Source organism: Gorilla gorilla, chromosome 14 (assembly GCF_029281585.2).
Source record: "Gorilla gorilla gorilla isolate KB3781 chromosome 14, NHGRI_mGorGor1-v2.1_pri, whole genome shotgun sequence".
NCBI classification, from domain to species: domain Eukaryota; kingdom Metazoa; phylum Chordata; class Mammalia; order Primates; family Hominidae; genus Gorilla; species Gorilla gorilla.
Window position 1 is genome coordinate 102354698 of NC_073238.2, and position 23665 is coordinate 102378362.

At 38.8% G+C, this 23665-nt stretch overlaps 1 protein-coding gene and 2 long non-coding RNA genes across 6 annotated transcripts in view; 1 reads left to right on the forward strand and 2 right to left on the reverse strand.

Moving 5' to 3' along the window:
• Window positions 1-14655, reverse strand: part of LOC129526132 (uncharacterized) — an 87278-nt gene extending 72623 nt beyond the window's left edge. For both annotated transcript variants that reach the window (XR_008670738.2, XR_008670737.2), the window contains exon 1: window positions 14236-14655. This is a non-coding gene — a long non-coding RNA (uncharacterized lncRNA). The remainder of the gene's footprint in view (window positions 1-14235) is intronic.
• A 144-nt stretch (window positions 14656-14799) lies between these two features.
• SLITRK5 (SLIT and NTRK like family member 5) lies at window positions 14800-23031 on the forward strand. Of its 3 annotated transcripts, none has more exons than XM_019039964.3 (2): window positions 14800-15608; window positions 18794-23031. In XM_019039964.3, the coding sequence occupies exon 2, from the start codon at window positions 18802-18804 to the stop codon at window positions 21676-21678; it is 2877 nt and encodes a 958-aa protein (XP_018895509.1). In that variant the 5' UTR covers window positions 14800-15608; window positions 18794-18801; the 3' UTR covers window positions 21679-23031. The 3 variants fall into 3 exon arrangements, with proteins under 3 accessions (XP_018895509.1, XP_004054686.1, XP_055215542.1); XM_004054638.4 differs by lacking the exon at window positions 14800-15608 and adding an exon at window positions 16141-16227; XM_055359567.2 differs by lacking the exon at window positions 14800-15608 and adding an exon at window positions 16925-16987.
• On the reverse strand, window positions 16686-18343 carry LOC129526133 (uncharacterized). Its single transcript, XR_008670739.2, has 2 exons — window positions 17789-18343; window positions 16686-17676 (listed from the first exon to the last, which is right to left on the reverse strand). It is a non-coding gene; the product is annotated as an uncharacterized lncRNA (long non-coding RNA).
• Window positions 23032-23665: the final 634 nt, after the last annotated feature.

Below are 23665 nucleotides of genomic sequence, written 5' to 3' on the forward strand. Positions count from 1 at the left end.
AAAGCAAAATAAAAACAAACACACAAATCCTTTCACTTGGGTTTTAGAAAATAGCAAGGAATAGATAAAATAAACTTAGGGATTGTGTCTAAACATGCTATCTGAATAGTATCCCAACATGTAACCTTCATATACATAATAAAGCAAATAAGCATTATATCAATATCTCAATTCCAAAAATGCAGTAAAATCTGAATCATTGGATATTCTTATAGCAAAAAGTATCAATGTTTAGACACACTAATTGTTATTTAAAATGATAAACATATATATAAAAATCATAATCTTCATGTGAACTTAATTCAAAAAATAATTGAGCTGCTAGAAGACATAAAATTAGTACAGCATAATTGTTACCATCAAGGAAATTACAGATCAGTGAGAGCACATGAAGAGGTTATTTTCATACATGAGGTAAGTGTCTTTGAATTTGGCAGCAAAAAAAGAAAAAAAAATTCAGTATTCAGGGTGACATTCATGGTAAGTGCATTTCATTATGCTCTGATATTTTATAATATTACATTATAAAATATAATAAAATTATATTTTATAATTTTATATTCCACCTATGGTATATAATATATATACATATATGTATGGCATATACATATATGTATTTTATATTCCACCTATAGTATATACATATATATACATATATGTATGGCATATACATATATGTATGGTATATAAATATATATACACACCATAGGTGGAATATAAAATACATATATGTATGTTATATACATATGTATACTATATATGAAATATAAATATATATATTTCTTATATACGTGTATATATACACATATGTATGGCATATACATGTATGTATGGTATATAAATATATATATACACTATGGTGGAATATAAAATACATATATGTATGTTACATACATATGTAAACTGTATATGAAATATAAATATATATGTTTCTTATCTGAATTCACTCTCTGTTTATATTCATATGTGTTTGTGTGTGTATAAAAACTATCCCATCCATCTGCACTACTGGCTATGAGAATGAAGTTACACAGCTTTCTGACATGTGAAAAGTAGTATATGTAAGCCAAATGCACCAAAATTAATCTTTTTGAAATCAAACATAATACCCATTGCCAAAATATTTTCTTCAAAAGAAGTATTATTTTCTTATATTTGACTTTCGAAGCCATGTTCGTTGCCTCACAATTGCACTTTAACAATAGTATATTTTCAGTACAGGTACTTATAAAATAAATTAAATAACATAATTCAAACTTAGTAAGTTTGTGTGCTTTAAAAACAAATTCAGGAACTACAGAAATCATTCAAATGACACAAGCAAAAATAAATGTGTATGAAGATTAGATAGATAGGTAGATGATAGATACATGATAGATTTAAAACAGCAGACAAAACAATAACATTTCTCTTATATACTGACAAGAACAATAAACAATGCAGCTGAGTAATAATTTGAATTAATGAATATGCATATATAATATTCTATACACAAGATAAATTAATTAACTTACATTAGAGCTTACTATCCTTAATAACTTAAATTGACTCTCCTAATTTTTCCATTAAAGTAAACTTCACTCTAACTGACGTGATATGATATCTCATTGTGCTTTTGATTTGCATTTCCCTAATGACCAGTGATGAGGAGCTTTTTTTTGATATGTTTGTTGGCCGCATAAATATTTTCTTTTGAGAACCATTTGACCCAGCAATTCCATTACGTTGTATATATCCAAAGGATTATAAATCATTCTACTATAAAGACACATGCACATATATGCTTATGGCAGCATTATTCACAATAGCAAAGACTTGGAACCAACCCAAATGCCCATCGATGATAGACTGGATAAAGAAAATGTGGCACATATACACCATATAATATTATGCAGCCATGAAAAACGATGAGTTCATGTCCTTTTCAAGGACATGGATGAAGCTGCAAACCATCATTCTCAGCAAACTAACACAGTAACAGAAAACCAAACACCAAATGTTCTCACGCATAAGTGACAGTTGAACAATGAGAACACATAGACACAGGGAGGGGAACATCACACACTGGGGCCTGTGGGGAGTAGGGGCCTAGGGGAGGGATAGCATTAGGAGAAACACCTAATGTAGATGACGGGTTGATGGGTGCAGCCTACCACCATGGCACATGTATACCTATGTAACAAACCTGCACATTCTGCACATGTATCACAGAACTTAAAGTACAATACAAAAAAAGTACATTTTCAAATCTAAATATTGATTGTTGTGCTGCCAACATTTTAAACATAGCCAAATTATATCTTCATCATGAAGACAGTTGTAAGAATTGCTTATAATTTCTCTTTAGTGTATCAAAATGTGTCACACTCAAACTTGACTTAATTTCCCATACAATTTCAATAAACTTTGTAAAGGATTCATGACTTTGTAAACGCAAGATACAAAAGTGTAGTTTCTCCTCTATTCTGTCCTCCAGATCTTTTAGAACAATGTGAATGCATGGGTTTCATAAAATTCATCATTAGGAAGTGCTGTCTGGCAAGCACTCTCATTTTTTTTTCCAGTAGCCAAAAGGAGCTCTAGAAATCTGCAAGCCAGCAACAGCTTAATCTTATGGTGGACTCTTGATGCTATAAATCCATAACTAAGCAGGGGCGGCTGAAAATGAATGCAGCTTTTCTTGAATAATGCTTATTCTGGAAAAAGAGTGTCTGATATGTTGTTTTTCCAACTGCTTCTTTACCAAATAGATTCAAACTATATTGACACCTGTAACAACTAATAATATAAAGGCAAAACAATAATAGTAGCTAAAATTGATTTAGCACCTACAATGTGCTAGAAAGCGTATTATGTATTTTGCATGAATTATCTCAACTAATCCTCTTACAAAAGTAGGTTTTAATATTTTAAACATATTTTAGATGAGGAAACAAAGATATTTATTTCAATAAATAACATTTTAAATCTACTAAGAGGCAGAAATAGGATTGAGATCCTAAGGAATGTTTGCACATACCTATGTTTTTAATCACTGCACTATCTGTGCAAAAGTCCATATAGTAAAAAGCAATGAAACAATCAAAAGGACTCATACTATGTTTGAAACTATTGTATTTCCATAATGAATTATTGATTTAAAAAATGCAAAATATTTTTTTAGTTTCAGTCACTTTTCCTAAACAATGATTTGAAAGAAAAAACACTATATACTTTAGACATTTATTCACTTCCTTATATAAGCACCTTTCTAGAATGCCATTTAGAAGAAAGAGTCTGCATTTTAATTGTCTTCTGTTAAAATATTATCAACTTCACCAAAATAATCCAAAATGAGGGGGCCTTACATGCATTATTTGATATTGGATATGTACAGATGAGTCCACTAATCAAAGTAAGGACAGCCTAAGCATAATTAACATGCATGAATTAATGTTTGTGTAAACAAACGTGTAAGGCACTTTAATCTCTGAGAAACTGTATCTCCATAAAGCTGATCAACATATCTGCTTGATTTTTTCCCTCAGTGAACACACATGGCAAGACTAAAACTTAACAGCTTACCTATTGCTCACTTTGTATAAGAAAATTTTTCAATAATCCAAGCTGAATTTATTATGATAATCCATTCCGTATCAGAAGGTCTTATGCAAATGACATGGAATGCTGCCAAAACATAGCACGGGACCTGAGGTAGTGTTTTATTTTTATTATTGTGCTTTTCAGAATAAGTTATCAGGTTAACTTAGCTACACACTTTCCTTCAGTGTGAGGTACACTGACCAAGGAAGCAGAAAATTGGAAGATCTATCCAATTCGCCAGTAACTATTTACAGGAGTGGCAGTTTAGTTAAAGAATTTACACTGTCTGTTTCCTTTAAACTAGAGTGTAGTATTCCATGATTTCTATCGGCCCTGCCACTTCTAAAATTCGAAGCAACTGGGTTTCCATTTTTTTTCATCATTTCTCATACCAACAAGGCCAAAACATAGTAAAAAATTGACATTTGAAAAAGCTTGTAATGATTCTTACTCTGGGAAGTGATTTAAAAATCCTTTAAGTTAATCTTCAGTAATTCACTAAGTGTTGGGAATCAGATTTTTATATTCAGGGACTATTGATGTGCTAATTGATAAAATTAAAAATCAATACATTTTCAAATGGGCTCCTTTATTCAACATAAAGTTGAATAGATATCTAACATGAGCTAATTTACTTACCTCCATTTGGACCTCACCTAAACTATTACAGAATCAGAGATATCAAATCTCATTGAGAAATTTTCAGAACTATTTTTAAAAGAACATTAAGGTTTTTTTTTTTTTCAAAAAGGAATGCAAAGTGTGGATTACTTCCTATCTCTATGGACATATAGAGCACATGGTTAAATATTTTCAACATAGTAATCATTGGTCTTGAAAACACCTAATAATAAATTGGAATAGATTATCTCAAATTGAAAACTTTATTTGCAAACGTTGCTTGCTTTTTGTATTAGTCTGCTCACCTATATTACACAATTGAGAAGAAAATTCAGTCTATTCATTTTATCAAGTATAAATGGAGACAGAAAATACCTGTTCACGCGTGCATTCCTCTGGTCATGCATACCCTTACACACTCACTCCCACCCAGTACTGCCTTCTGGGTTTGGCTTATGCTGTAGTTCCTGAAATCCTAAATGTTATGTACCAGCTGCCAGCAGGTGTCTGCAGGTGTTTGCCTACAAGAAGTTCATTGACAGTTTATTGCAGCAAGAATACTTTCTCTGGCAGTGGAAATTAGCTGCAAAAACACTGCAGACCAAGTAATGTTTTAAGGACAATGATGCTTCATGTGCTGTGAATGCATAATTATTTATTATCAGTCAGGCCTAGATTAATCACTCTTGTGTGATATTTTTCCCATGGAAAAAAAATAGTTATCAAATTCTAGTTTCCACGGTCATTGTCAGTGTACTGGAAGGACTGCAGCTGTACTAGGAGTCTCATGGACATTTAACTTCTGACAGCTGTGAATGCTTCTTTGTGAATGCAGACATTGCTCTTTGACTCAGAGTTTCTGGAAGAGCTCCAAGATGCAGTCTCCAGTGCCCCTGCAGCTCTCTGAGTGCATATTAGGAGAAGGTGGTCAGAAACGTCATGAATTGCTAACGTGGAGAGATACTTGTATTTTCTTTTACTACACATGTATTTATTTCAACATGGATATAAATAGATGAGGTGATAGTCAGTGATGAACCTAATATTTACAAACTTTCAGTATTTGGAGATTCATGATTATGTCAAATATTTTCATATATGATTATGCTTTTATTGAGGAAATACTGATATGCACCAACACTCAATTTTTTTGAGTTTTATGGAGATTCATGCCTAATATTCATAACAAAATTGGACTACATGACATCAATGCTCAAGAAGATTGTCAGATGTTTAAAAGTAAAGAGTAAAATTTAGCTATTTATAGGGTTTATTAGTCATTTGTGATTAATATTACCATAAGTTTTTTTTTGATTATTGAGAAACTTAATTATGGGATTATCTTAACACATGTATGCCTTTGAAAAAAATAGAAAATATGTCACAAAATTTTCAATTTAAAATTATTTACATAACATATTTATGTTAGAAAGGACTATGAGGTTATGTCCCTAAACTTAATCATGAAAGGAATTCCCCTTCAAATAAACCATACATATTTGCATTTTGCTATTGATATTTTAGGAGATGTATAATGCTTGTTTTAGCATTTGGGTTATTAAATATAAAATTGTTAATAGTCAAAAACTGAAAGACAAGAAACATATGTCATAGTAGAGACATTTTCCACTTAAGGAAAAAGCATACTCTATGTATACAAGCAAGTATTGTTTTATTAACCCTATATATTTGAATTACTCTAACAATAATTTCTGGTAGTTAATAATATCCTTGATATTCCACAGCCTATTTATAAATATATTTCATGATCAGTTTAAGATCTAATTTATTATTGTAATAATTAAAAGAGCAATAGTATATATTAATATTTTGAAATATATTTTCACTGTTTCATTTCTCAAAATATATCTGACATGATAGAAATGATGAATCACTTAGAAAGTATCCCTATGGAGACTAATTACTGAAAATCAATGTATCTTTTTTTTGTTTAAACTGAGAACAAAGTTCAAAGGTATTAATTTGAACTAACATAGGTAAGGCAAATAGACCCTGAGAGTTTGTGTAATTCATAGCATAGTCTGCTATCTACTGTTTGTGTGCAATATGGAATATCACCAACTACCTTGAAACTCAGCATTTCATCTGTAAGTAATAATAACACCTCATGAAGTCATTATAACAATTAAATGAAAATATGAGACAATCTACATAAAATGTCTGGTAATAGTAAATGACTCTGTGTATGTATGTGTACATTTTATTTACCTTTGACTTTGAATTATAAATAAAATGTGCATTGCCTGTCAATGCTTGTGTTAACCATAGCTGAGGAAAGTCACATTATGCTGGGCACGGTTGCTCACGCCTATAATCCCAGCACTTTGGGAGGCCCAGGCGGGAGGATCACGAGGTCAGGAGTTCGAGACTAGCATGGCCAACATGGTGAAACCCCGTATATACTAAAAATACAAAAATTACCCGGGCGTGGTGTCACATGCCTGTAATCCCAGCTACTCGAGAGGCTGAGACAGGAGAATTGCTTGAACCCAGGAGGAGGAGGTTGCAGTGAGCCGAGATCACACCACTGCACTCCAGCCTGGGGGACAGAGCAAGACTTCATCTCAGAAATGATAAAAAAATCATCACATTACATATCAAAAAATCCAGTCAAATGGATTCCTATTATGAGGGACAAATGAATTTAAGCCTGCCTTTCTCTATGTAATACATTACTACTAAATGCTACCATATCTATGCTATAGTGAAATATTTTTAAATATGAAAATTCTTACATATCATGAATAAGTGGTAGTGTAATTGGTTAAAGTCTGTATAACAGTCACTACTCATATAATAAAGCAGTTGAAGACCTAGATTGATTTTAGAATGAATCATGCATCTCATACTGGTGATTTAAATCAAAATTGGTTATTTGTTCATTACAAATTATAATAATCAATTAAAATTGCAGCATATATCATAGCATGCTATATTAGAATAACTATAAATTCAGTGTCACTATAAAAATCTTCATTAGATTGATGGACTATTTTTAATCACAGAATAAAAATGCATCATCTAATATTAAACAAAAACTGAGCTGGCACAGGTGTGTTTTTCAGAGGTAACTTTTCATGAATTTACCATCCAATTACCAATATTTGTCTAACTAAAGATAACTAGTAGAATAAAATGGGCTGGGCACGGTGGCTCATGTCTGTAATCCCAACATTTTGGGAGGCCGAGGCAGGTGGATTGCAAGGTCAGGAGATCGAGACCATCCTGGCTAACACAGTGAAACCCCATCTCTACTAAAAATACAAAAAAAAAAAAAAAAAATTAGCCGGGCATGGTGGCACGTGCTTGCAGTCTCAGCCATTCGGGAGGCTGAGGCAGGAGAATTGCTCGAACCCGGGAGGAGAACGTTACGTTACAGTGAGCCAAGATCAGGACACTGCCCTGCAGCCTGGGCAACAGAGCAAGACTCCATCTCAAAAAAAAAAAAAAAAAAAAAAAGAATTACTTAAAATCTGTAAGTTAAGATTAATAATAATTATTTTTTAAAAAAACTCTTTTTGAAAGATAGGATCTCATTCTCTCATTCTCTCTCCCATGCCAGATCATACCTCACTGCAACCTAAAACTCTTGGACTCAAGGCATCCTCCTACTTCAGCCTCCTGAAAAGCTAAAACTACAGGTGCACACCACCACACTCAACTACTTTTATTTTTATTTTTCTACAGATGGGGTCTTGCTATGTTGCCCAAGCTGTTCTTGAACTCCTGGCCTCAAGAAATCCTCCCACCTTGACCTCCCAAAGTGCTGGGTTTAGAGGAGTGAGCCACCATGCCTGGACCAGATTAATAATTATATTATATTTTCCAAGGAGTTTCCATTTTAATATTTATTATTTGATTAACCAGTGTGATAGTTATATAGTCAATTGAAGACATAGCACATTAACTTTGTCATCTACCCAGAGGAAATGTTTTCATTAATGCAGAGGCGCAAATGATATGAAGCCAGAACCAAGAATGAATTCAAGGTCTTCAAGAAACACTTTACTGATGGCGAGATCTGGTGGTTTCCTAATTATTTTGGACTTAAGCCTTTCAGCAATGTGTAATTCCTTTGAAGTTATATTGGTTTTGTCAATGGAAGAAGCATATTGTTGGAAATAAAGGCCACTAATATAACTAATACTTTAGATAGATTGATGAAAAACAAAATCTAACCTTAAAAATTATAACTTCTGAATGGGACTTATTATCAAGACATTATGTCTTTGTATCAGATTTATAAATGTCATTTTATTAAAACTGAGGTTTATTGAGCTTTTCATGGAAATTAGAGATCATATTAGCATTCTATAAATTAGTTAATTATAATTTGCTGTTCAAACTCTGCCCACTCCAATTGTACAAAAAGCCACTAAACTTTAAAATCATGTTTTCGTATTAAAATAGATGGAACACAAACATTCAAGTGCAGTTTTTTTAAAGTCTTTTTTTGCACACAAAACTTATCCTAGATAATTCCTGAAGCAAAATACTGATTTAGTATTTTCTTTTCCAGTTCTACTAACATCCCACTGTGTGATCTAGAGAAAAGTACTTTAGAGAGTACTTTGCCATGCATAAAAAGGCACTTATCTTCTAATAAAATTCTATTGATTTAAAATAATCTACCTTTCTTTCTTTATAGAGGTATAATAAGGGTGTAATGAAGAATTTTGAAGTGCTTGTAAAGTTCCTTGAAATCTTTAAAAGAATAGTAGAGGCCTTCAATTGAGTGCAATTCGAAAGAATTGAATAGAGACCCTAAACAGAATGCAAATCAGGCCTCTTGCCAAATGTGAATCATAATTGTCCTTATTTATTGAGGGTGTCATAATCACCATCATTACTTATGAGTGCAGCTGTTCATATTGATTGAATTTCCAAGGTATCCCAGAAATTGAACAAGAAACACAGTTTCAATCCTCTGGGAATTTATATTCTAGACCTGCACTGTCCAATATGGTAGCCACTAGCCACAGGCGGCTATTTAAATTTAAATCAATCAAATTTAAATAACAAATAAAATTTTAGTTCCTTTGCCATATCATCCACATTTCATTTTTTTAAGCTACCTCCTACAGAAACGTATCATTCGTATTTCGATTGCTCAGTAGCCTTATGTTGCCAACGGCTATCATATTGGATTGCACAGATACAGTTAATTTCCATTATCGCAGAAAATTCTATTGAACAGCCTCTTGTAGATGCTTGGTGCACATATGCCACTATAAATATTATTCAAGAATACAATTTATACAATATAATTTTATTGCATAAATTGTAGTTCATTAATTTTGATAGAGACTTTTGATAGAGAAAATAGATAATCTACAAAAAGTCAAACATCTCTGTAAGCATTCTGATATGAATCAACTATTTTCATCTCAAATACAAGAGACAGGATCTAGCACATTTTAGGTGCTAAATAAATATTTGTTCAATTAATAAATTCATAAATGAACAAGTATTTTGTGTATACAAAGAGATTTCTGGAGCTCATTTTTCTTGCTATTGAAGGGATACCATATACAGTTTTCAAAATAAGGAATGATAATGTAGTCTGGGAGAAAATAACACATTAAGCAAGAAATAGAGCATTGTGCAGATCAAGTGCTTGATACTGCAAGGGAATGTTTAGATGAGCAGTCTTCATTGTTAGAAAGAATAAGTAAGATTTTTTCAGATGGAGAAAGGACTTACACAGAATTCTCTAGAACAGTAGGTAAAAGAAAAATGAAAAGTCTGATAGATAAAAGGGCAGTGGAAACCAAAGCGTTGGAGTTGGGAAAAAGGCTGATTCATTTTGAGGGGATAAAGAGATTATGAGTCTTCTGATGAATGAAGGATTCCAGTTGGCAAAGTTGAATGTACTACAATCAATTTAGATATTTTTCATTAGCAATGGTTCTTCTGAAATTGTTGTAATTTAACTGTGTTTTAGGATAATTAATTGTTTTTCTCTGAAAAAAAAAAAAACCAACAGAAATAACCCAGAAAACACAGGCATAACATAATGCCTGTTTAGACTTATTTTCTAAAAATGACTAGAGATGTGTGAGAACCAAGGACCAATGGGTCCCAAGAGACAAATCATAGCACTAATAGAGAGTTACATAGAAAAGCTAATCTGATTACATTATGAAACTACTTCATTTCCAGTGGAATGTGTGCATTTCAATGCTAGTATAAGCCAGATGGCAGTAGCCTTTGTTCTAACAGGGTCTGATGATAGTTTGTATATTTAAAATGTCACAACTACACACTCACTTTTCTTCAGCAAACAGTAAAGAACAGCTGCTGACAACTTCAAGTGCAATTACTTATCTTCTCTACAGAGCCATTTTGATCTTCCTCTTCACTCACCAGAGTATCAAATAAAACTGATGTTCCCAGTACACAGCATGGTTCTGAATAGTGTGAAGATAACAAAGCTAGCTTCTATTAATTACCATTCTATTAGCTGATACTGGTAGCTAGAATTGAATGTCATATATGAGTAATGCTGAGAAATTATTGTAACTAATTAATTGACACTCATATTTAGAAATGTATTCAGTGTCTCCAGTGATAATAATGTGTCCTGAAAAATAAAACCATTTGAGAACTATGGGATAGAGATGAATTTAAGGAAATCGCCTTGAACTCTTCCTAAGCTCTTAAATCTCCCCTCCAAATATTCTTATTTTTCAAGTGCACATTTTTATAAATTTTTATTGGGGATGTGTATGCAAAATTGAACAAACTGTAGTAGAAACAAAAACAGTAAGAAACAAAAATAGTAAAAAAAAAAAGCACACGATGAAAAATAAATTCCCTCTCTATTTAAGACACCAGTCTTCTTCCAAAAGGTAACCACTATTATTAGATTTGTGTGTATTAATTTCTTTCCAGAAAAAAAGTCTGCCTCTCACAAATTATAGGTAATGTCATATATACTCCTAAAAATGGCAAAACAGTATTCCTATACAAACTGTTGTTTAAAGTAGAAGAGTATTCTAAGGTATAGAAGGATGTGTATGACTTTTCGTGAGTCAGACATTTAACTTGTTCTTACTCATTTTCAAATGCAAGCATCTGTTACATATCTTCTGACATAGTGTTTTATATATCTTACTTTGGCACACCTGAAGGCTACTTTCTGAAAAAGTAGTGTTCCAAAGATATATTTTTGTAGATATTTCCAATTGGTTATCCAAAAAGGATATTTTCATATGTAATTATATCAAAAAATATCCGAGTGTACGTGCAAGGAACTGCATGAGGCAAGGAAGAAAATTGGCTATTTTTTGTATATTCTTTTGTAATGCCTCTGAGAGTCTATTTCTAAGGCTGTGAATAATTAAGTCTGTAAGTGAATAAATAATTTCAGCAAAATTAGATTTGCTGGCTATTTTTAATTTGATAAATATAACTGCATGATGTTTGTTTTTAATTTTAAATGTATTAGACAAAATGTCAAAGACAAATGCTGTATAGTTATTTAATTTAGCAATTTCATAGAGACACAATCATAAATGGTGACTCATTATTTTCCTCCAGGAGAAACTTTTATTTTCTCCTTTTAGATATGTGATATACATATAACATATATTATATATAATTATATATATGAATGTGATATATATTTAATTTCAATTTCAAAAACTTTAAAGACATATGCCCTTTAACTTAGACTTGAAAAATGTGTCATTTATTAAATTGAGTTGAACAGACTTCTTAGCCATTACTATGGAGGAATACAAACTTAGCATTAGAATTCCATAATCTTAACTCACCAGTTAGGCTAACAACAACAACAACAAAAAAATTGCAAGCTCTACTGGCTTTAGATGTTGATCAACACTTATGAAGTCATGAAATGATTAATAAAGAATTTCCTTGTTTATAATCCTCATTAGGTTGTTTCTTAAAGCACCATAATTCTTGACTAAGCATTTTAAAATTCTAATGATAACACACAGTGATATGCAAATGTGATAAGAATTATCTTAAAAAATGTACTTAATATAAGAATCCCTCCTGTGTTCATAAAGCACTAAAATAATAATTCTAGAAACTAATAAATATAAATTTACAAAAATATATGGTCAATTTTAAGTGGCAAGTATGCTACTTATGTTTTCAATTTAAATTTAAATTTGCAGGTATCAAATTATGGCCATAATTGGTAATGACAATTATATTTCCCATATAAATGTCAAATATATTTCCCAAATATATTTCTAAATATATTTCCCTACATGATATACATTTATGATGATACCCTCTCAATAGATAATTCTAATATGAAAAAAATATTTGCAAACATTTGGACAAATGTGACTTTCACATCCAACTCCATCAAATAATGTTTAATATTAATAGACTTAATTCTGGAGAGATATATTTGATCAATCATTTAATTTTACAATGGCCAAATGTATCTATGTAATTAAGTGCATGCATCTGAGTGCTGTCTGAAAGCATGTATACACATATGACCATGTATTGCTTAGTATAGACTAAAACATAGATACATTTGTTCATGTGGGTAAAAGTTTTGGCTCATATTTGATCACTCTTATGTAATTCACATATATTTTCTAAGCAATAGTCAACATTCAATGCAAATAAAGAAACAGATTAATAACTGAGGCTTTTCCTTATATCTATGATGTTTTCCGTCTTGTGTTTTTCTGTTCTGAACTGTTCATGTCACAGTATTTTCTAAAATTTCATTCTCTTGCAGAGCATCTTATAGAGACACCTAGTGGCAAAAGGTAATGGTGGCTTCTGGGACCATCCTTAATGTTGTTAATGGCAGAAAGTTTTCATCATTTACTTATTTGAACCACAAGAGGTAAACTAGATTATTAGCATAAGTGTTTCTAACAAAACTGTAACCTAAACTAATTCCAAACATATTTAATACTTCTTAGTTGAATAATATTTACTTTAATTAGAACAATAAATATTTAAAATAAAAATAATACAAAACCATGAATTAAACTTTGCTATTGAATGAAATTATAGAGATTTAGAACAGTGATAAAATATAACAGCTTTATTTCAGCTATTTTGAAAAAATCAATAATCGATTAAGACAATTTAGGACCTTTAAGAACTTCTACAAAGTTAATCGATATTGAAAATTATGTTTCTGATAAGACTCAATATTTATATTCCAAAGGCTTCTGGCTGTAATTCCTATATAATTTTAAATTTAAATATTACATTTTCATTTTGAAAATATAGAAGTAATTTTAAACTTAAAATAAATTTTCTAAAATGTTTATATAATGTTAAAAGTTAATGACTGAATAAAAAATACAGAAATAAGCCTTTTGTGGATGAAGTGTAAGTTATATTTGTTGATGCAATGTATCTATAGCTAGTGGCTATCATTCCTAGGTCAAATGTTTCCAAATTTAATGAAACGTTCATTGCAAGATTTTGTTTTTATCGTCTGAAATTACATATTACTTCTTTCCTTCGTCTCCCTTGAATATAACCCACACTTAAACAAAATTGTTTCCAAATAAAGTATTTATGGTATAAAGTAAAAATATATATATTCACACAACATATGCAAGGGAAAGTTCAAAAAAGATTGCAATACCTCAGGAGACTGCAATGTTCATCACCTGAGATATATATACGTCTCAGAACAGACATATTATCAGACTCTATATCAATATTAAACATATGATTAACCAGATTATAACACAGTATTATCCCAAATATTACTAAGAATAAAACAATATCAATAATAATTAAGACGTAATTAATTGCAAAATAAAGTGGGTAAAATATATTTACATGGAGAAACTAACTACATAGTTATCAAAGGAACAGGCACATGTGCACTCAGCCTGCACTGGGTCACTTACTATGATCAACTTTTCTCTTATACCTGGGATGAACGGCAGGTCTAATATTACAAATATTGAAAACATGTCTTATGAATGTAAAGACCCCTTTTTGGGGATGGAAGTGTCTGGTTTCATGGAAAGACCCAAGAATACTTACTGTAGAGATGACTCTAGTGGAGTTTAGCAGATGACTCTTCAAGAAACTCGCTTTCTATCGATATTGCATTTACTTAGGGGTTTTCCAGCTTTTTAGTACACACCAGATGTATTCACAAACATTCCCTCTGAAAGTCTTTCACATTCCCTTGTGTTGCCTAGACACACCTATAAAACGTAATTCTATTAAAGATAAAAGAAAAGTAGCGCCCTTGTTTGCAGCTAGGAGGAACCACTCCCTTTTCCAGGATCCTTAACAGTAAGTACACGAGACAGCAGCACTCTGAATGGCAGGAGGAAGGCAGGCGATCAGCACAGGGCTGCAATCATCTGTTCCTGACCACCAGCAAGCCTGGCACTGCCGGGGTTATTTCCACTCCTCCCTTTCCCAATCCGAGAATTGCACAGTCCCACGCTCGTATTACGCACATGGTCCAAGACTTCTCTCTCGTCCTACGAATGTGACATCCAAGGGGGCCCCGGTTGCGCCGCCCTAGCTCAGGGACGCCTTCGCCCTCGGCTGCCATCTATCGGCCACCGAGCGCCCGCTTCGCCCCGGGCCCATCATGTCTGCTGCAGCTTGGCTCGCACCAGAGGCGCGACAATAAACAAGTGCACTGGACTGGGCCCTGCACCCGCTCCGGAGCAGCTGTCTCAGAGACCCGGCGTTGCTTACCGCGTTGCCACCTCCTCGGCGCCCGGGAGGAAGACGCGACTTTCTCGGAGTTTTTTTTAGAGCCACCGGGCTGCCAGGACAAGCCACAGGCATAGAACGACGCGGTTGCTGCCCGCCCCCACCTTCCCCCAGAAACCCCAAAGGATGTCGGTGATAGAGAGTTCCAACTAATGACGATTGTGCGCCGCATCTGGGGAAGGGATACAGAAAAAAACCCTGCAAACACCGTGAGGATGAAACTGCCAAAGGGATGCAAGAGCCTCTTAAATACTAATTAGGGGCCGCAGCGGCGGCGGGCTCGGCGCGGAGACAGCGTCGGCGGGATCCCAGCGCGGTGGTCGCCGCTGCGCTGGGGGCGGAGGACAGCGCAGGAGCTGCAGCCGCCGCCTTCGCTGGAGCAGCCGAGGGGCCGGTGCCACCTTCGCTCGCCCCCTCACTACCATGTACAGTGTGCGCTGCAAGAAGAAGGCGGGAGATGCATGCACACCCCCGCGACCCGCTCCCTCTGGCTCGTCCCCCGGCGTGCGCCACTGACCAGGGGGGAATGTGGTGAAGACGGCGAGGAGGAGAGCCGAGGGGGGAGGGGAGGGCCGGCCGGCGCGAACCCAGGCCGGAGGGTGCGAGGAGCCGGAGGAGGCTGGAGGGGGCGGCGGCCACAGCTGGGTCGGAGAAAGTTGTCCCCTATGCAGATGGGAACTGTGAGTACCCCTGTGGGGGGGGGGAGGGTGCAGCGAAGGCTGCCAGGGACCCCGCGATCGCGCCTTAACACGTATTGGAGCGAGTGTGCGAGTGATCATGAGTGTGAGCGGGTGCGAGCGCTCGGCGGGGCTGACCGTCACGTTGGCGGGGCCGGCGGTGCCAGGCAGTCTTCTCCGCGTCCCCCTCCTCCCGCTCCGTGCCTCCCCTCCCAGCAGCTCCCCCTCCCCGCCCCGCCCGGCTCCGGCTCCCGGCCCCTACCGCGAGGCGCCTCTCCAGCCGGACCTCCGCCGCCCCCTCCCGCTGCCTTCCTATCCCGCCGCTGCAGAACGCCCCCCGCTCTCCACCCCCCAATCCTGCTGCCCGCTCCGACTACCGCGGAGAGCACCGGGGAGAGCCGTTTGGGGAGCCCCGGAACCCGCGGTCGCCACCGCGGCGGCGGCCCCAGGCTGGAGGCGTCCGGGCGCCTCTTTCCTCCAGCCTCTGGGACCGCGCTGCTCGCCGTCTCCTCGCCCTGCCTGGGCTTGAGAAACCCAGTGCATACCCCAAAGAGGGTTTTTGTGTATGTGTGTGTTTTTAAAGGGTGGCTATGATGACTGGGCCTTGGAGATGTGAGACTGGGTAAGTCTATCGTTTACTTTGCAAAAGAGGTGTGTGTGTGGTGTGTGTGTGTGTGTGTGTGTGTGTGTGTGTGTGTGTGTGTGTGTGTGTATCTATGTGGCGGGGTGGTTTTCCTTCCCTCTCCTCCCTCCCCTTCTTCCTCCGTTTTCCCTTCCTTCTCTTTGGGGCGGGGTGGGGGAGGGGGAGCCTCGCGTCCTGGAACTCCGGGTGCTTCTGCCTGGGCGGCCGCTTGAGCAGCTGTGCCCGGAGCCTCCGGTGCGGCCTGGGTGCTGGGCTCCAGCCCGAGAGGCTCCATGCTGCTTACTGCAGGGACGTACAGGGCGGTGATCCAGTATCTAAATTCTTTGGGAGAAAATGAATAGTCCCCCCGTCCCCGCCCTCCAGGAAAAAAAAAAAAATCTGAGAATCTGAGAATGTTCAGCGCACCCGCGAATTTGCATCGGAGGTGCGTTTCCCCGTCAGAATGTCAGCCTCCCCAGGCTCATTCAACTTTATTTTCTCAAATTTTTGGTCTCCTTTGCTAGCAAGGAGGAAGGGAAAGGGAGTGGGTTGAGAGGAAGCTCTTCGACCCTTGGTAACTAGAACTGAATTAAAGTTGTAAACGCTGGAGTTTAATACTGGCTGGACAGAATTTGCAATGGGCTTTCAGATGGGGTGGGAGGTGAATGGGGGCGGGGAAGCACAGGGAGGGAGGGGGAGGGGACCCAACCTCGCTGAATGGATGTGCGGATTTGATCCAGCGGAGAACTGAAATTTCAAGGTAAACGTTTTGCTTTCACTGGGGATGTTTTTGCCGCTTTTAAGCCGGGAGACGTTTACCGTTGCGTTGGGAGGTCGGGGATACTTGCGAGGTTTATGCACTGTGGTTCCAATTCATCTCGACACGTCTGGGTGGCCACACGTGAATGATTCGCAGGCACACTGATACATGTGCGTGTGAATTTAGGGGCGTTTAATAACGCGGGCTGGAGTCGACTTGGGGATCAGGAGCAAGGTCTCCAGGCTTGAACCCGCTGTCTCGGAAACATCTTGGCTTTAGTTTGGAGTTGCAATTCGATATTAGACTTCGGTAGTGAGGCAAAGGCAAGGTTGACCAGAGAAAAGGCATAGGTTCCTAGAGTCCAGCATTTCTATCAAATGTCCTCCACCCCATTAACTAACGCAGCGTGCGCGCGCGCGCACACACACACATACACACACACACACACACACACACACACACACGCTCATTCCATTTATGTCCTTCCTTTAAGAGTGCTGCTGTTGATCAGTAGGAAGTGGAAGGAAGGCTTCAAGGGAACAAAAAGACGACAAGAAAAAAAGGGGGAGGGGGTCATATTGATTCCTGTGGGAGATGAAATTCGGATATTAAACAACTGACCTAAGTCGCTTACAGTTCTTCCTCCCACCTTTCTATTTTGCCTCTTAATCAGCCCAGGCGTCCTTTCCCTGAGATTAAAAAAAAAAAGAGAGAGGGGAGCGTTAACAATTAAATGTAATAAGCAACTCCAAAGATGGGGATGCTGTCGAGGTGGTAGTTCCGTGCAAACCTTGCTATTACCGTTGCAAATAGACGCGGAGCCCAAGGTAAGGGAGGCTTTGGTGCTGATCCTTGGTTTACTGATTCCCGGTAAGCGGTAGGAACGTCCTTTTTAAACTCTAGGCATCGGGAGGTATTCGGAGATTGCGGATACCTTCGCTGAGTTCTTTGTAATCCATCGTGCAGAACTATTTCAGTGGCTTAAAGATGCGGTTTGGTAGCGTCGCTGACATGATCAATGAGAAGTGGTCGCAGGGCGCTCTCCGGGAAGCGCTGCTAAGTGGTACCGTGCATGCAATTAGGACGCTGATGTGCTTTAATAGCGTGGTAGTGAAGTCCACCATCAAAGCAAATGCGCTCTCCTTTTTTCTCCTTACTCAAAGCTCCGGGAGACAATTGGTGATTTAAGAGCTTCTTGGGGCTCCTTTGATGCATTATATTACAGCCTTTTTGCCTCTGAAAAGTATCCTTTAGGTTCCCACCGTGGCATTTCTAGCGATAGTTTAAAATACCCCAAGTATTTTGGCTCCTTGCCTCTCTGTGAATATGAGAGACCTTCACGGTGAACTGTTAACTGAAGAGGTTCTGAAAGAAAGAAGGGGGGGGGGGTGGGGGCTGGGTATAGGTGAGGTGGGGAACCTTGTAAAATGGTGCTTCTTTTTTCTTAAATTAGAACCATGAAACTGAACTGACAGCCATTTTATGTATATTTATGGATTGGTTTTGAAAAGGGGGGGAGCAGAGAAAACTAAAATGGGACTTTATCTAACCTGCTCTTATCTTGTAAGGAGCAGCATATTTGTTGTGTGCTCATTTAAAAAAAATGAAATCAACCTTTAAATCAAAATGTATAATAGATTTTAATAAAATCTGGAGAATGTCAGTGTTTTACTTGGGGAGGTGTGTCATTTGTATCTCTTCCTTTTGGGTTTTAGCGTAAATGTTAAGAAAGAGAGAGACTTTCTGACTGATCCCTTAAATTTTTGTCATATTCTGTTGTTTCCTTGTTTTCTCTCTCCCTTACAGGAGGTAAAATGCACACTTGCTGCCCCCCAGTAACTTTGGAACAGGACCTTCACAGAAAAATGCATAGCTGGATACTGCAGACTCTAGCGTTTGCTGTAACATCTCTCGTCCTTTCGTGTGCAGAAACCATCGATTATTATGGGGAAATCTGTGACAATGCATGTCCTTGTGAGGAAAAGGACGGCATTTTAACTGTGAGCTGTGAAAACCGGGGGATCATCAGTCTCTCTGAAATTAGCCCTCCCCGTTTCCCAATCTACCACCTCTTGTTGTCCGGAAACCTTTTGAACCGTCTCTATCCCAATGAGTTTGTCAATTACACTGGGGCTTCAATTTTGCACCTGGGTAGCAATGTTATCCAGGACATTGAGACCGGGGCTTTCCATGGGCTACGGGGTTTGAGGAGATTGCATCTGAACAATAATAAACTGGAACTTCTGCGAGATGATACCTTCCTTGGCTTGGAGAACCTGGAGTACCTACAGGTCGATTACAACTACATCAGCGTCATTGAACCCAATGCTTTTGGGAAACTGCATTTGTTGCAGGTGCTTATCCTCAATGACAATCTTTTGTCCAGTTTACCCAACAATCTTTTCCGTTTTGTGCCCTTAACGCACTTGGACCTCCGGGGGAACCGGCTGAAACTTCTGCCCTACGTAGGGCTCTTGCAGCACATGGATAAAGTTGTGGAGCTACAGCTGGAGGAAAACCCTTGGAATTGTTCTTGTGAGCTGATCTCTCTAAAGGATTGGTTGGACAGCATCTCCTACTCAGCCCTGGTGGGGGATGTGGTTTGTGAGACCCCCTTCCGCTTACACGGAAGGGACTTGGACGAGGTATCCAAGCAGGAACTTTGCCCAAGGAGACTTATTTCTGACTACGAGATGAGGCCGCAGACGCCTTTGAGCACCACGGGGTATTTACACACCACCCCGGCGTCAGTGAATTCTGTGGCCACTTCTTCCTCTGCTGTTTACAAACCCCCTTTGAAGCCCCCTAAGGGGACTCGCCAACCCAACAAGCCCAGGGTGCGCCCCACCTCTCGGCAGCCCTCTAAGGACTTGGGCTACAGCAACTATGGCCCCAGCATCGCCTATCAGACCAAATCCCCGGTGCCTTTGGAGTGTCCCACCGCGTGCACTTGCAACCTGCAGATCTCTGATCTGGGCCTCAACGTAAACTGCCAGGAGCGAAAGATCGAGAGCATCGCTGAACTGCAGCCCAAGCCCTACAATCCCAAGAAAATGTATCTGACAGAGAACTACATCGCTGTCGTGCGCAGGACAGACTTCCTGGAGGCCACGGGGCTGGACCTCCTGCACCTGGGGAATAACCGCATCTCGATGATCCAGGACCGCGCTTTCGGGGATCTCACCAACCTGAGGCGCCTCTACCTGAATGGCAACAGGATCGAGAGGCTGAGCCCGGAGTTATTCTATGGCCTGCAGAGCCTGCAGTATCTCTTCCTCCAGTACAATCTCATCCGCGAGATTCAGTCTGGAACTTTTGACCCGGTCCCAAACCTCCAGCTGCTATTCTTGAATAACAACCTCCTGCAGGCCATGCCCTCAGGCGTCTTCTCTGGCCTGACCCTCCTCAGGCTAAACCTGAGGAGTAACCACTTCACCTCCTTGCCGGTGAGTGGAGTTTTGGACCAGCTGAAGTCACTCATCCAAATCGACCTGCATGACAATCCTTGGGATTGTACCTGTGACATTGTGGGCATGAAGCTGTGGGTGGAGCAGCTCAAAATGGGCGTCCTAGTGGACGAGGTGATCTGTAAGGCGCCCAAAAAATTCGCTGAGACCGACATGCGCTCCATTAAGTCAGAGCTGCTGTGCCCTGACTATTCAGATGTAGTAGTTTCCACGCCCACACCCTCCTCTATCCAGGTCCCTGCGAGGACCAGCGCTGTGACTCCTGCGGTCCGGTTGAATAGCACCGGGGCCCCCGCGGGCTTGGGCGCAGGCGGAGGGGCGTCGTCGGTGCCCTTGTCTGTGTTAATTCTCAGCCTCCTGCTGGTTTTCATCATGTCCGTCTTCGTGGCCGCCGGGCTCTTCGTGCTGGTCATGAAGCGCAGGAAGAAGAACCAGAGCGACCACACCAGCACCAACAACTCCGACGTGAGCTCCTTTAACATGCAGTACAGCGTGTACGGCGGCGGCGGCGGCACGGGCGGCCACCCACACGCGCACGTGCATCACCGCGGGCCCGCGCTGCCCAAGGTGAAGACGCCCGCGGGCCACGTGTATGAATACATCCCCCACCCACTGGGCCACATGTGCAAAAACCCCATCTACCGCTCCCGAGAGGGCAACTCCGTAGAGGATTACAAAGACCTGCACGAGCTCAAGGTCACCTACAGCAGCAACCACCACCTGCAGCAGCAGCAGCAGCCGCCGCCGCCACCGCAGCAGCCACAGCAGCAGCCCCCGCCGCAGCTGCAGCTGCAGCCCGGGGAGGAGGAGAGGCGGGAAAGCCACCACTTGAGGAGCCCCGCCTACAGCGTCAGCACCATCGAGCCCCGGGAGGACCTGCTGTCGCCGGTGCAGGACGCCGACCGCTTTTACAGGGGCATTTTAGAACCAGACAAACACTGCTCCACCACCCCCGCCGGCAATAGCCTCCCGGAATATCCCAAATTCCCGTGCAGCCCCGCTGCTTACACTTTCTCCCCCAACTATGACCTGAGACGCCCCCATCAGTATTTGCACCCGGGGGCAGGGGACAGCAGGCTACGGGAACCGGTGCTCTACAGCCCCCCGAGTGCTGTCTTTGTAGAACCCAACCGGAACGAATATCTGGAGTTAAAAGCAAAACTAAACGTTGAGCCGGACTACCTCGAAGTGCTGGAAAAACAGACCACATTTAGCCAGTTCTAAAAGCAAAGAAACTCCCTTGGAGCTTTTGCATTTAAAACAAACAAGCAAGCAGATACACACAGTGAACACATTTGATTAATTGTGTTGTTTCAACGTTTAGGGTGAAGTGCCTTGGCACGGGATTTCTCAGCTTCGGTGGAAGATACGAAAAGGGTGTGCAATTTCCTTTAAAATTTACACGTGGGAAACATTTGTGTAAACTGGGCACATCACTTTCTCTTCTTGCGTGTGGGGCAGGTGTGGAGAAGGGCTTTAAGGAGGCCAATTTGCTGCGCGAGTGACTTGTGAAAGGTCGCAGTCATTTTTGTAGTGGTTGGAAGTGCTAAGAATGGTGGATGATGGCAGAGCATAGATTCTACTCTTCCTCTTTTGCTTCCTCCCCCTCCCCCGCCCCTGCCCCACCTCTCTTTCTCCCCTTTTAAGCCATGGGTGGGTCTAACTGGCTTTTGTGGAGAAATTAGCACACCCCAACTTTAATAGGAAATTTGTTCTCTTTTTCCGCCCCTCTCCTTCTCTCCTTCCCTCCCCTCCCTTCTCATTCCTTTTCTTTGTTTTTAAAGGATGTGTTTGTATGCATTCTGGACATTTGAATTAAAAAAAAAAGTATTGTGATCCTGTAAAGGATCACCATAGATGTGGACAAATCATTAAAATTACAGAGCTATATGATCCATAATTGATTAGTCAAAATAACTTATTGATGAAATATACAAATATTTTATTGTAGCACCTATTTTTATATGCACATTTAGCATTCCTCTTTCCTTCACTATTTAGCCTATGATTTTGCAGAGGTGTCACACTGTATTAGGATCTGCATTTCTAAAACTGACGTGGTATCAGGAAGGCATTTTCAATCATTCAAAATGTGGAGAATTTAATGGCTAAATCTTTAAAAGCCAATGCAACCCACCCAACTGAATCTGCATTTTCTTTTAAGAAAACAGAGCTGATTGTATCCCAATGTATTTAAAAAAATAGGGCAATTGATTGGGCCATTCCAGTGAGAATTGTTTGCAAGTTTTGGGTTTTATTAGAAAATATTTGAAAGTATTTTTATTAGTGAACCAAAATGACATGTTCATTTGACTACTATTGTAGCCGATTTTCGATTGTTTGACCAAATCCAGTTGCATTTGTACAGATCCACGTGTACTGGCACCTCAGAAGACCAAATCATGGACTGTACAAGTCTCTATACAATGTCTTTATCCCTGTGGGCGGTAAGCAATGATGATAATGACAAACAGGATCTCTGTAAGATGGGGCTACTGTTGTTACAGTCTCATATGTATCCCAGCACATGTAATTTTTTAAATAGTTTCTGAATAAACACTTGATAACTATGTCAAATATGAGGGATGGAAGTAATGATTACTTAAGGTGCAAAAGACTTAACTATGTGTGATTGATAGAATCTCCATCATTAACAATTTAGGAAATAGTTCCTAAACTTTATTCCTAATACAAAATGTGTTTCCCCTAATTAGCAAAATTTTAAAGTATATATATATACTCTATATATATTATATATAGTATATATATTATATATATATTATATATAGAGTATATATATAGTATATATATTATATATAGTATATATATAGAGTATATATATAGTATATATAGAGTATATATATAGTAATATATGTATAACATACGTGACTATATATGTAATTTATTCCTTTGTTGGTTCAGGGAAGTATGATTTTCTAAATGTGTCGCTTAATGTGTTTATTAATGCTATTTCAATTATATACACTCTTTCCTTACTGAAGTATTCATCTACTACGTGAAGCATGGTAAGTAATATATTGCATATTCACTTTTCTCTTAATATAATGTAATTGTCATATCAGTATTATTTATTCAGTCTACAGTTTTCCATAGTTTTCATATTTTTAATTTGTGTAAAACTACCTTCAACAATTATGATGGATTCCTTATCTAAAGTTGATCAGTATTCTAAATGCTCAAAATGGTGTAT